This window comes from Sebastes fasciatus, chromosome 14 (genome assembly GCF_043250625.1).
Source record: "Sebastes fasciatus isolate fSebFas1 chromosome 14, fSebFas1.pri, whole genome shotgun sequence".
Lineage (NCBI taxonomy): Eukaryota > Metazoa > Chordata > Actinopteri > Perciformes > Sebastidae > Sebastes > Sebastes fasciatus.
This window is the reverse complement of record NC_133808.1, coordinates 16056331-16069015: the sequence shown is the minus strand read 5'-3', so window position 1 is coordinate 16069015 and position 12685 is coordinate 16056331. Positions and strand designations below refer to the sequence as shown.

At 43.4% G+C, this 12685-nt stretch overlaps 1 protein-coding gene across 1 annotated transcript; it reads left to right on the top strand.

The window, feature by feature from the left end:
• Positions 1-293: 293 nt before the first annotated feature.
• Positions 294-11688, top strand: ino80da (INO80 complex subunit Da). The gene is made up of 10 exons (XM_074659230.1): positions 294-746; positions 3903-4149; positions 4240-5051; positions 5209-5302; positions 5384-5608; positions 5727-5836; positions 6005-6138; positions 6688-6911; positions 7048-7205; positions 8126-11688. Exons 2-10 carry the CDS (start codon positions 3932-3934, stop codon positions 9154-9156), a joined length of 3006 nt encoding a protein of 1001 aa, XP_074515331.1. The 5' UTR covers positions 294-746; positions 3903-3931; the 3' UTR covers positions 9157-11688.
• The last annotated feature ends 997 nt before the right edge of the window (positions 11689-12685 follow it).

The following is a 12685-nucleotide window of genomic DNA, read 5'->3' as shown; positions in this document are numbered from 1 at the left end:
TAACATGAACACTTATACACACTGCAGGCAGGCTTTTTTAACAAAGTTGAATTTCCAATATGGTATAAGAATATTTGCAAACCCCCTATTCAAGTTTGTGGTCTTATTAAAAAAAAAAATGTTATCATAAATATGTCCCTGTGCCATGCATGGTACTGTCTTGTTTTGATGTGATATGGAGTCTCACGTGGTCCATCATCAGTGAACAGCCGGCAACAGTGGCAGGCTGCAGGGCTGCATGGTTTCTCATTCACATGGAGGAGAGCCGTGGTCCAGGTGGATTTCACACTGTAACACTTCTGCAGGACCTCTCAGTCTATATCATTTAAAAATGGAAAATGCATGCACAGAAACTGACATTTCCTGTCATAAAAGAGATTTAACATGTCACTTAAACACACTGCAGGCTGCTTTTTAACAAAGTTGAATTTCCAATATGGTAGGAGAGGTTGTTGTTGTTGAGAGGATTGTTGTCATGTCCTCTCAGTGCCTGTAGTGGTGCTGTGAGGGAGTCTGCTGTGGATCCCAACTAAAATCCTCAGCAGCCTGCCTACTGCTTTGTAATTTGCTCTGGGATATAGCCTATATATATATTTAAATGCATCCTTATTATTGCAAGATGCACCGAGCTCGATGAAGATCACTGTGTCTCCAATATCGATGGCACAAATAGCCTAGCTGATTCTAATAGACTCTCTCGGCACGTCTGTCTGATCTGGAGCCTGAATACCTTACACCAATTCAAGGTAAGCGAAAATCACACACACAGCCTCGGTGTCGATTTCTGGAGTGTGGCCGTTTCGCGCACGCTTCACACGGCTAAGTTCTACTAGACACCGCGGTGCTATGGATGCTAACAGGCCTCTTTTTATTAATGATTTATTTTATGACTTGTGATCTGACTAAATGACTCAGCGCCTTTAAAGTAGATATAGGGGAGTTGTGCAATGTTGACTCAAGTCCTGCAGCCTGCTTAATGTGACACTATAGTACAGATATTGGCTATAATTTATATCGATTAGGCCTTCATGGACAGGCCTTAAAAGCCTTTAGACCCTTTGTTTGAAAGCTATAAATGTCTCATGTTTGTGTGCACAAAAGAAACTAAATTGAGGTTGATTATTACTTGTAATTTTATGATTACGCTGGCATGTTTTTCTTTAATGAAAGTAAAGTGTAGAATAGATCTTTTTATAGTGTAGCTGGATGTTTCCGTTTCCTGGTTAGCTGCCCGCCTACTAGTCTGTGTGTTTTTAGCTTGTTTGGCTACAAGGCCTGTAGAAGGAGGATGGGTCACGGGTCTTGGGGTATGATGTGTACTGCGCATGCGCAGAGTAACTCAAGCTGCGGCCAGATTCTACTGCGCATGTGCAGATGATAAGCGTTGATGACGCGTGACGCAGCCTCCTTTCCATAGGCCTTGGTTGGCTAGCTTGTGGGCTAGCTTGTTAGCTAACTAGCTCATATTTTTACTTTTGCGTGTCTAGGTCCATATTGATAAATGTATTTATCTGCTTTAAGATACATAAAGCTGTGTCTTGTGGGTGTTTGTTACACGTAACAGTTATAATTCCATAGTGTTTAAGTTTCACATCTCTTAGCTCCAAGCTACTGTTGCTAAGCTAATGTTGCTAAGCTACTGTTGCTAAGCTAATGTTGCTAAGCTAGCTCCCCGGGCTAGCAATGCTACGCTAGCTAACATTAGTCACCGTCTGTTGCCTTGTCCCGGTATGTAAAGTTGTTAACCTGATATAAATGACATGTAACAGCATGTAGCTCAGCTGTCAGAGCCGTAGAGCTCTCAGGACCAGCTTGAAAACACACAGTTAAAGTTAAATGTAGCAGCTAAGCTAAGCTAAGCTACTGAAGCTAACGCTACAACAGGCTGTTACAGTGTTATTGTGATAAACATGCTTATTAAGAAACCTTACATACAAACAGGAGACTTTTATTGAGTTATTTCAGTGTTCAGCTTGTGTTAGTTTGATGCCTCCACATTAGCAGGTGACTATACTTTTTAACTTTGTCATGCAGACAGCTGTCAGGCAACATACTGTTGTACCATCATCATCACATCATCCTGTAAAGTGGCAGCTTGAAGGATAATTGAATGGACTGTTGGATATATACAATTAACTATTTCTCAATGAGATATATATTTTGACACTGAAAAGTAGAAGGTGTGAAAGCAACCAGTATTCAGCAGCAAACTTTGGACTAAAATGTTCTCAAATAAGTATTAACATGTCAGTGTAATGTTTGTTATTCACAGTCAAATAGTAGTTTAACGAACAAGCAATTATGAAATCAGTCATTCATGGAATGTAATTTCATTTTTAACATGACACCAAAAATAGTCATCAAATTTTATATATATATGTGGGCTTCCTGAATGTTGTCTAATAGTTTTTAACTTTGTCATGCAGACAGCTGTCATGCTGTATATACTGTTGTACCACCATCATCATATCATCCTGTAAAGTGGTAGCTTGAAGGATAATTGAATGGACTGTTGGATATGCAATTACCTTTTTCTCAATGAGGTACTTTTTTGACACTGAAAATGAGAAGGTGTGAAAGCAACCAGTAGTAGCAAAGTTTGGACTAAAATGTTCTCAAATAAGTATTAAAGGTCCCATATTGTAAAAAAGTGAGATTTTCATATTTTTTATTATTATAAAGCAGGCTTAAGTCCTATATAAATACTGTGAAAGTATCGAAACACTCAATCCAAAGGGAAATACACACAGTCTGTATTCAGAAACTGTGCATTTGAAACAAGCTGTCAGGATTTCTGTCCATTTGTGATGTCACAAATATACAATATTTAGACCCTTTACACAGATTTAAACGTAAACATTCTAAATGTGTTCCAGTTTATTCCTGGTTGCAGTGTATATGAATGTCATCAGTTGACAGGAAGTACACATGAACCCAAACTGTTGCCTAGCAACACAATTCTGTTGCAATTTTGTCGCAATCCGTCGAAATGCGCTAAAACAGAGCGTTTAAGACGGAGGGTAAATACAGGATTATTCAGGCAGACGGTATGAGGAAAATAAAGATTTTTTTGAACATTACAGCATGTAAACATGTTCTAGTAGGAATACAAGTATGAACCTGAAAATTAGCACGATATGGGACCTTTAACATGTGAGTGCGATATTTGTTATTCACAATATACAGTCAAATAGTAGTTTAACAAACAAGCAATTAGGAAATCAGTCTTTCATGGAATGTAATTTCATTTTTAGCATGACACCAAAAATAGTAATGCGTCAAATTAAATTGCATATGTGGGCTTCCTGAATATTGTCTCTCATTAAGTACCTAAATCAGCTAAGAGCTGTGGAAAGGCTGATTCATAGAATTTCTCAAGGGGTTGACCTATAATCTTTGAAAATCTGCTCAAAGATTGTAGGTCAACCCCTTGAGAAATCCTATGAATCAGCCTTTCATAATAACATGTTAAGGCTGACTAACACCATCGTCTCTGACCTCAACCATGTTTTGAACAGTGAATATGAATTGTTACCATCAAATCGGAGATACAGGGTTCCACGATTTAAAGAGGTTAGACTGAAGCACTCTTTTGTACACCAGTCAATCCTAAAACTAAATATGGAGCCTAATCCCAGATCAAATGTACGTTGAAGGGCCCTGAATATCGTCTTCTGTGATCGTAATGTTTAAATGTATGTATCCTTGTTTCTTGTCTTTGTCCTTTCTGTGATTTTGCAAATGGAGCTGCTGTGATGCAAAACAAATTTCAGACCTGTCTGACAATAAAGTATTATCGTATTGAAACCTATTTCCCTGCCTCTCAACCCATGCATGGTTCCCCTTTCAGTATGAAGTGTTAGTGATGTAATTCTTGGTTTCCCCTGCCTTTATCCCATCAGCTGATGTTGTCAAGAACAAGAGTCACGTGATGTATGAAGGCAAACACATACACTTCTCAGAGGTGGACAATAAGCCGTTGTGCTCGTACAGCCCAAAGCTCTGCAAGCAGCGCAGGCTAAATGGCTATGCTTTCTGTATCCGACACGTTCTGGAGGATAAGACGGCCCCCTTCAAGCAATGTGAATATGTGGCCAAGTACAACAGCCAGCGATGTACCAACCCCATCCCCAAGTCGGAGGACCGCAGGTGTGTATCTTTGCAAGTGTGTGTGTCTGTAGAGTTTTCCACTATGCTGTGCAGAAAATGTTATGCTGAGGATGTGTTCTTGTTTTCCAGATACTGTAACAGCCACCTGCAAGTTCTGGGCTTTATCCCCAAGAAGGAACGGAAAAAGAAGCATGACGCTTTGGAGGAAATGCGCTCACGGGCTCACCTGGAGTCAGTGGCTCTCAACATAACTGTGCCCTCTCTAGCTCTGAAAGCTCCCAACGGTCTCGATGAACTTCCGCCATCTCCTCCCTGTACGCGCCTGTTACCCCTCCCCGATGGGGAGCTCCTGGACCCTTTTGCCTTTTACGAGGACGACACAGACGGGGAGGAGGTGGGCACTCCTCGGAAGGGCAGCGCCATCAAGAAGAAACTACAGAGTCGGCTGGTGCTCAACCAGAAACTCTGCCACGACACGGACCTCTTCCAGACACCTCCTGAGCACTTTAGTCCCGCCCCTGCCCCCCGCGTCCACCCCTCCTCGCCGCTCAACACTCATCTCCCGCGGCAGCAGTCAGGTCTTCTCCAGCCGCCCCAGCACTCCAGCGTGACTTCCTTCATCTTCCCAGGACAGCAGCAGGGTTTATTATGCAATCCACCACCACCTCAGACGGTCAACTTTCTGCCTCCAGGGATGCCCGCTAATGCAGCACCCAGTCCAGTGCAACCTTCTGGGCCATCACTCAGCAGGAAAATGCCTTTCGCCGCTACTCACTTGCCTGTCAGTTGCAAGGACAGCGGCAGTAACAATCAGCGGCACGTGGTCGTCATGCGTCCCGCTGCCTTCTCACCTTCTGCCAGCTGCCTGGCCAGGTTGCAACATCTGGTGCAGCTCTGTGCCAAGACACACCAGGAGCATGGAGACCTCTTTCCTCATCTAGGTGCTTAATTTAAATGCATTTACCACTCAGTTTATTTCCTTACTTAGAAAGAAATTCATGTGCAGTTTTTAGGGACTGTGTTAGTTCCGATATAGTGTAGCAATTGAGATTTGAGCCTGCCGAGATAGATGAACCGCTCTAACAAGTTCTCTTCCAGGACTGGACTGGTCAGAAGACAGTGCTGATGACGATGATGAAGAGGAGGCAGAGACATTTGTCCCTTTCCAGAGCTCTTGGAGACCACGGAATGGGTCGGTATCTTAACACTTAACCCCGCAGTATAAACTTTGACCTTTTCTAGTCATGACTGCTTTGCATTGTTTTCTAAATAGGTTGGAAGACGACGGCGGTTCCTCGCGGAGAACGCGGCTACTTAGGCTTTGCTCGTACCTCCAGGAGAAATACAAGCACGTGTGCAGGCAGGAGAGGGCGAGTATCCGCCAAAAGAGATACCGCTATGCCTTCCGCAAAGCCTTGCTGCACGCCGCCAGTAACAACCCTGACTGTGCCGGGCAGCTGATCCAGGAGTTACGCGGTGCCTCTCGAAACTCCTCAAGGTATTCTCTCACAAATGTCACATTGTACCTTCATCTCCTGATTTGAAACTTACAACACGTAACAAATGTGGTAGTGTTGTTGCTGTTCGCTCAGTCCCGTGTCTGTGTGTCTCTACAGTGCGGCTCCAGCGAGGCAGCAGAACACAGATACGGGGACCTGCACTGGCAGCACAAAGGGCCAGGCCTGCAACAACAGGGCTCTGCCCTTCACCCGACACTGCTTTCAGCGTATCCTTTCCACCACATTAGCTGGTCACTACAAGTTGCAGAAGAATGGCTGTGATTTCAGTTGTACATGTTTTTTAACGTACAATATCCCTTTGTGACGGAGCACTGTGATCACATGCTCTCTCTCTGTCTAGTGTATTGTGTTATTTCCTTTATTGTCGTCTGTAGACATTCTGTTGAATCGTTCCCAGCAGCTCTTTGCTAGTTGCACAGCCAAATTTGCAGATGGTCAGCAGTGCTCCATCCCCGTGTTTGACATCACGCACCAGACACCACTCTGTGAAGAGCATGCCAAAAAAATGGTGAGTTCAATACTCGAAGGGCAATTTCAATATTTTGGAAAAACTTTTTTTTTTTTTTTTTTTTGGGCGAGTTCGATGAGAAGATTGATACCACTCTCAGGAAATGATCTCAGGCTGAATTCACACCAGATCAGGCAGTGCGGCAAAGTCCAAGTCCTTCCATTCATTTTGAATGGGGGTAATGTGATTGGGCTGCGGCCTGCTACGGCCTGCAGCAGAAAAGTAGAAACAGAATCAACTTTTGCGACTAATCACATAACCGGCAATCCAGAGCTGCACAACCCAGCCACGAGGGAACAAAAGACGTTAATCCTCGCAGTTAATAGACCATTAAAGTGACTCTCCCATATCGCCGCACAGCCCTGCGGTGAATTGCCACAACACCTGATCTGGTGTGTAGTTCTTTTCCTGATCAGTGTAACTCTGCAAGAAAGCGAATAAGCATATTTCCCAAAATGTCAAACTTTTCCTTTTAATGTTCTCTTCATTGATTGTGACTGCTCCATTTGATTCTCATGTGGGCTAATGTTATGATGACTCCATACACAGGATAACTTCCTGCGAGGGGACGGTAACCGGCGAGTGCAGCACCAGCAGCAGCAACAGCGAAAGCCACGTAAAAAGACCAAACCACCGGCACTCACCAAAAAACACAAGAAGAAGAGGAGGAGAGGACCGCGGAGGCCTCAGAAACCCATCCCTCCAGCGTTGCCACAGGGGAACCTGGGAATGCCTTCTATAAGCCTAGCGATGCCCTCACAGGCCGGCATCAGGTACGCTACACTTTGTTTCTCTACACTGTTGACTTAAACATTTAGTGGGTCAGAGACGATACCCTCTCGTGTCACACAGCTCCTTTTCTGCAGTAGCATTTCTTCACTAAGCATTTTTTTCTCATCTTTGCGGCAGGAGCCCTTCAACTCCAGACCTGAGCGCAGAGGAGCTTCCTGACGACATCACCAATGAAATGGCAGACATTCCAAATGACCTCGAGCTGAACCAGGAGGATTTCTCCGATGTGTTACCCAGACTAGCTGATGACCTGCAGGACTTCGACTTGTTTGAAGGTTGTCATACAGCTCATTCTGTCATGTGCTTACTTGGGTGTCGATTCGATATGTATTGCGAGTCGATATTTCGATTCATTGCGATTTTTGTTAGCTTTTTTAACACTAGACCATGGGAAAAAGTTGAATCATACACTTCTAGGGACTTTTCCTTTGGAATATATCTAAATTAATACATTAAAATGTTTGATTTATATAAAATGTATGTAGTCATAGATGTCCTGAAGTCAAATATATCAGTCGTCAGGAATTATTTATTAAATTTTTTTCCCTCACAAATTAGTAGAATTCTTTTTAATTTATAAAGGGCATGTAACATTTTATACTTCTGGAGATTATAAACCAATTAATCTTATTTCTATATATGTATTTTGTATATACAGTTCCCTTTTGTTAACACCTTATTTTGAAAACCAGATGTAGTCACTCGTGTATACTTCCACTAACTTCGCCAAGTCCGTCGCCAAGCTCATACTGTTAGCTCCGTTCTCTTTAAACATCTGTGGTCAGCTCCATCGGGACCGTTCGAATGCATTTAACATATATGTCAGTATATGGGTGCTCTACAGTTGTAGCGTCGGCCGATTTGACCACAGAGATGCGAGTGAAGGCTGGCTTGACCGCACGTTACCGCAATACAATAACGTTTTGGCTCGCTGCGATTTGTTTTGGTTGACAGATACGGAACAGCTATAACGTCCCATTACTCAGACTGCAACAATAAAAGCGGTAACTTCCTTCTACCTCCACATAGACTCAAATGAAGCAAATATATCGATTCTGGCATTAAAAAAATCTATTTCAAAATCGTACAAAAATTGCGATGCGTAGGTGGATCGATTTTTTTTTTTTTTCCCCACCCCTACTTACAAAGTCCTCCCTGTCTGTAATATTATAATGATAAATGTGTATATGTTTAGGTAAAAACGGGGATTTATTGCCCACCACGGAGGAGGCGGAGGAGCTGGTGCGTGCTCTGCAGGCTATGGGGTCCTACCCAGACTCTCTGGTGTGCCTGACCTCCATGGGAGACCTGGCCCCATCTGAAGGAGTGGACCACCGAGCCCTGACCGTGTTCCCTGGTCCGGTCCAGCCGGGGGGCATGGGGGACCTGCTCAGCAGCCGCATCCCGACGGAGAACTTCACCAGCCTCGAGCTGGAGGACAATCTACTGCAGTCCACCGGGGGTCACTTCCCCCCCTCGCCGCCATCTCAGCCCGCTAACCAGCCCCAGACGCCGTGCTCCAACCTGACCTCATCTTCTTCTACGGTAGCCCCCTCCACCACCTCCCTGCTCACTCAGACCTCCATGACGGAGCGAACGTTTTCCCGGACACACACGTCCCACGTCCTGGCCAAGTCGGACGCGCCCACGTCATCTCCCCAAGGCAGCCACTACAGCAGTGAGCACGTGCCATCACCGTACAGCGACCACATATCGTCTCCCCACGCCAGCTCCTTCCAGACAGACACCCCTCTGCTGCTGGAGGTCCCTCTCGGCGGCGTACCGGGACCCCCGCGCTCTTCATGGAACAATCTCCCTCTCCCCCTCACAGACCCCACGCAGTTTGGCAATCTCATAGGGTCGGAAAGTCATCTCATATCCACCTCCCTGTCCACGCCCCCGGCCACCACCCACTCTGTGACGCTGCAGCCCATGGCGGCGCTCTCGGCGATGCCCCAGAGCGGCTTGACGGGTTTAACGACTTCCCCCGCGCCCTCATCCTCCCTCCCACCCTCGTCGCACGATCTTCTGACCTCCACGCAGCCCAAGCAACAGCTCCCACAGTTCAGCGCGGCCTTTGGCCATCAATTGGCCTCCCACAGTGGCATCCCGAAAGACGTGCAGCCCAGCCACAGCTCCACAGCGCCCCCCGCTGGCTTTTCCATAGTTAGTGCCACCGCTGCAAGTGCCAACAGCGCCACGCCACCCTTTACGCAAAGTAAATGAGAGCCTGCAGCGGCTGCGCGACGGTCCGTGGACTCACAGTCACTTACAATCCAGTCGACTGGCTCCCGATTGACCACCCCTCTTTCATCTGCTACATGTGTGCAATGTGGTAATAGTGCACTATTTGATAATGAATTTGCACAACCTCAGATTTTCCTCACTATTTTCGTTCTTTTACTCCGTAGCCAGGCGGTCTCTGGAGGTTTTTAAGTCAGTGTGAGTCCACTTGTTTGATGCCTTGTGGTTTCGTCAGCAGGGGGGTAGATTTTTGTGGTGAAATAAACGGGTGAAAATTGGCGGAAAGGACCTTTAGCAGAGATTATCTGTCATAGTGCTCAGAATTCATCGACGCAGAAGCCTCAATCAGCGGTCGGTTTGTTTTTGCTTTGCCAGTTAAAGTCCTGTCTTTAAATGATTTCAACTGTACCCTGCCTTGCTCAGATAGCCATTGCATTTTTAATTTTTCCCCCACCTGTTTCATACACCGCTTCTGTCACCCCCTCTGAAAAACAAAGAGTACAGGTTTGTGATATTTGTGACCCATTATGTTTCAAGCTATTTAACTGTTATCATGATATAGAATCTTTACCGAGTCAGATTTCACAGTATGAATTTACCAAAATACTTTTAAAACAGCTGTTTTTATATTGTGTATACTGTATAATGTGCTCATTTTATCGGTTTGCTCAGACGTCAAACTCTCCGACCTCACCATTGGTTGTGGGGACTCTGAGTGGCCTAGTAGACACTTGAAGGTAAATATAGTTTCTTAAAGCAATAAACACATTAACATAACTCTAGCATTGTAAGGTATTTTATTGGTCTCATTACATGTAGCTTCACCTCGCTGAATCCGGGCTGGATCAGGAACATATTTTGGCCTCTATAAACTGTTGTTTTTACTTTACAGCAGGACTATTTCACTCAAGAGAGACCAGTGATCAGGTCAGCCTTCTTCTCTCGGGTCACACCGAGTGGATTTTTTGAAGGCTAATAAAAGGAGTTTCAGTGTTAATGGTTGGGGTGACGATGGTGTAATCCAGGGACTTTAAGTGTCTACTCTCAAAGGTGCTCTCTGGTCCACATATTACAATGGTTATTAGTGACTTACATGTCCGGCAAATTCGGTGTCAGAATTCCAAGGAAACCCACTATGAGGCCAGAATACCCAGAGAGGGCTTACATAGTGATTTTAAATGGTATAAATTGGTGTTTTGAGCAGTACTTATAAAGTGATTTTAAGCTAAACAACACAATCCTGGGGTCTGAAAATGAGAACCACCCGAGAGCTCCTCCCCCTGCCTGTTACCGACGCATACAGCAGTACAACCATGGCTTTTTAATAGATATTATATTAGACATTTGATCAGATATTGTTGAGTATTAGGTATATAGAGTAGCGAGTCTCTATCTTGGGGTTTGTTGGTGAATTATTGAGTAGCAATGGATTGAAATTGTTATTGGCAATGTATTCAGTGGAATCTGTGTCTTGTAGAATGAGTCTCTTGTTTTTTAATAGCTATCGAGATTGTAAGTCGGAGGGATCAATGTTTTTAAAACTAATATTCGGACGGAGAGTATCTTTGATAGCTATTAAACTCCAGGAAGAAGTCTTGAGATTTGCATGGGGCGGCAACCGTTTGTGTGAGAGCGTTATATATTATTATTCGATTATGGTCACTGGTTTGATTCTTGGTGGTGAAACGAAACATAGGAATTATATGCATCACCGTTCATTTTGTGGAGGAAAACGGATCAACATTACAGTATGTTTTTCCAACATGGATTTGCACAGGAGTGGATGAGGCCGGTGGTGTTTAACTTGTTACTTGTCCAGTGTCTGTCTTGCCTTTTTATTTTTTTTTATTTTTTGCTTGGACGCTCATTAAATGAACAGCTGCCATCATTACCAGCTCTGAGCCTGCACCAGACTACCCCCCCCCAACACCCCCATTTCCAGCTGTGAGAAGGCCCAGTTCTGTCTCTCCCTTCCAAAGAGAAAACACAAAATGAAGTGTAAACCCGTAGCTCCACCAGAGACGACTGGGCCTCTCTGTGTTGTAACTAATAGTCATAAACACACAGTGGCCCCCGAAAAGTTAAAAAACACAAAAAAAATGGATGGAAATGTTTGCGAGGCATTACTGCTGTATCCACATAGCATGAGATTAGTCACCGCACCAGTTTACCCAAACACCACGTAGAACAAAATTAACAGGGCTCGTACTGTAGGCACATTTAACTGCTTGAATTCAGAGATGGCTGACAAATTCCTATACTCATTGAATGTACTGTATTACTGTTTTTAAAGATAGGATGAGCTAATCTAGTCACCTTTTGTTATCGGTCCTTGTTTAATTTGTCTAAGGTATTTTTTGTATACAAAGGTTTACATTTTTATGTATATTTTTCTTGTGTACAAATTATGTAATATGTGTACAAACACTGTATGTAATATCTGTATATAGTGTGAGAAATTTGATCTTTTGTTTTTGGATGTATAAATAAAACTTGCTGTGAGGTATTTGCTGACAGATTGTGGTGTTGCTGACATATATTGTGGTTTTTTTCATGACCAGGTGAGATGCTACATGCAATTTTCAGCTGAATTGGTGCCAGACAGCAAAGACAAGCAAAGGCATTGTATTTTATAAGCAGCTGAACATCTAATTGTTAAATATAATTGAATATTAAAGTTGAAATTTAAAAAACGAATATATAGCATTGAAATTAGGGCTATCAATTGATTCAAATATTTAATCATGATTAATCACACGATTGTCTAGAATTAATCGTGATTAATCGCAAATTAATCACATTTTTTATCTGTTAAAAATGTACCTTACGTGGAGATTTGTCAAGTATTTAATACTCTTATCAACATTGGAGTGGGCAAATATGCTGCTTTATGCAAATGTATGTATATATTTATTTTTGGAAATCAATTAACACTAAACAATGACAAATATTGTCCAGAAACCCTCACAGGTACTGCATTTAGTATAAAGAATATGCTCAAATCATAACATGGCAAACTCAAGCCCAACAGGCAACAACAGCTGTCAGTGTGTCAGTGTGCTGACTTGACTATGACTTGCCCCAAACTGCATGTGATTATCATAAAGTGGGCATGTCTGTAAAGGGGAGACTTGTGGGTACCCATAGAACCCATTTTCATTCACATATCTTGAGGTCAGAGGGCAAGGGACCCCGTTGAAAATGGCTATGACAGTTTTTCCTCGCCAAAATTGAGCGCAAGTTTGGAGCGTTATTTAGCCTTGATGATTTTGCGTTAACTTTGACAGCCCTAATTGAAATATTTTTACCATATTTTAAGAATGTATGTGGTCTAAATTCCCCTTTTAAAAAGTTCCATTAAGGTAAGTTTGCCATTTCCAAAACCTGATTTTAAGACAAAATTTCACCACAAGGTCCATTTAGTGGTTGTTTTAGAGCTTTTGATCGTATCACATGGTCTTTCTCCGCAGATGGATTTAATTTATGGTCACAAATTAAGATCGAAAATTGT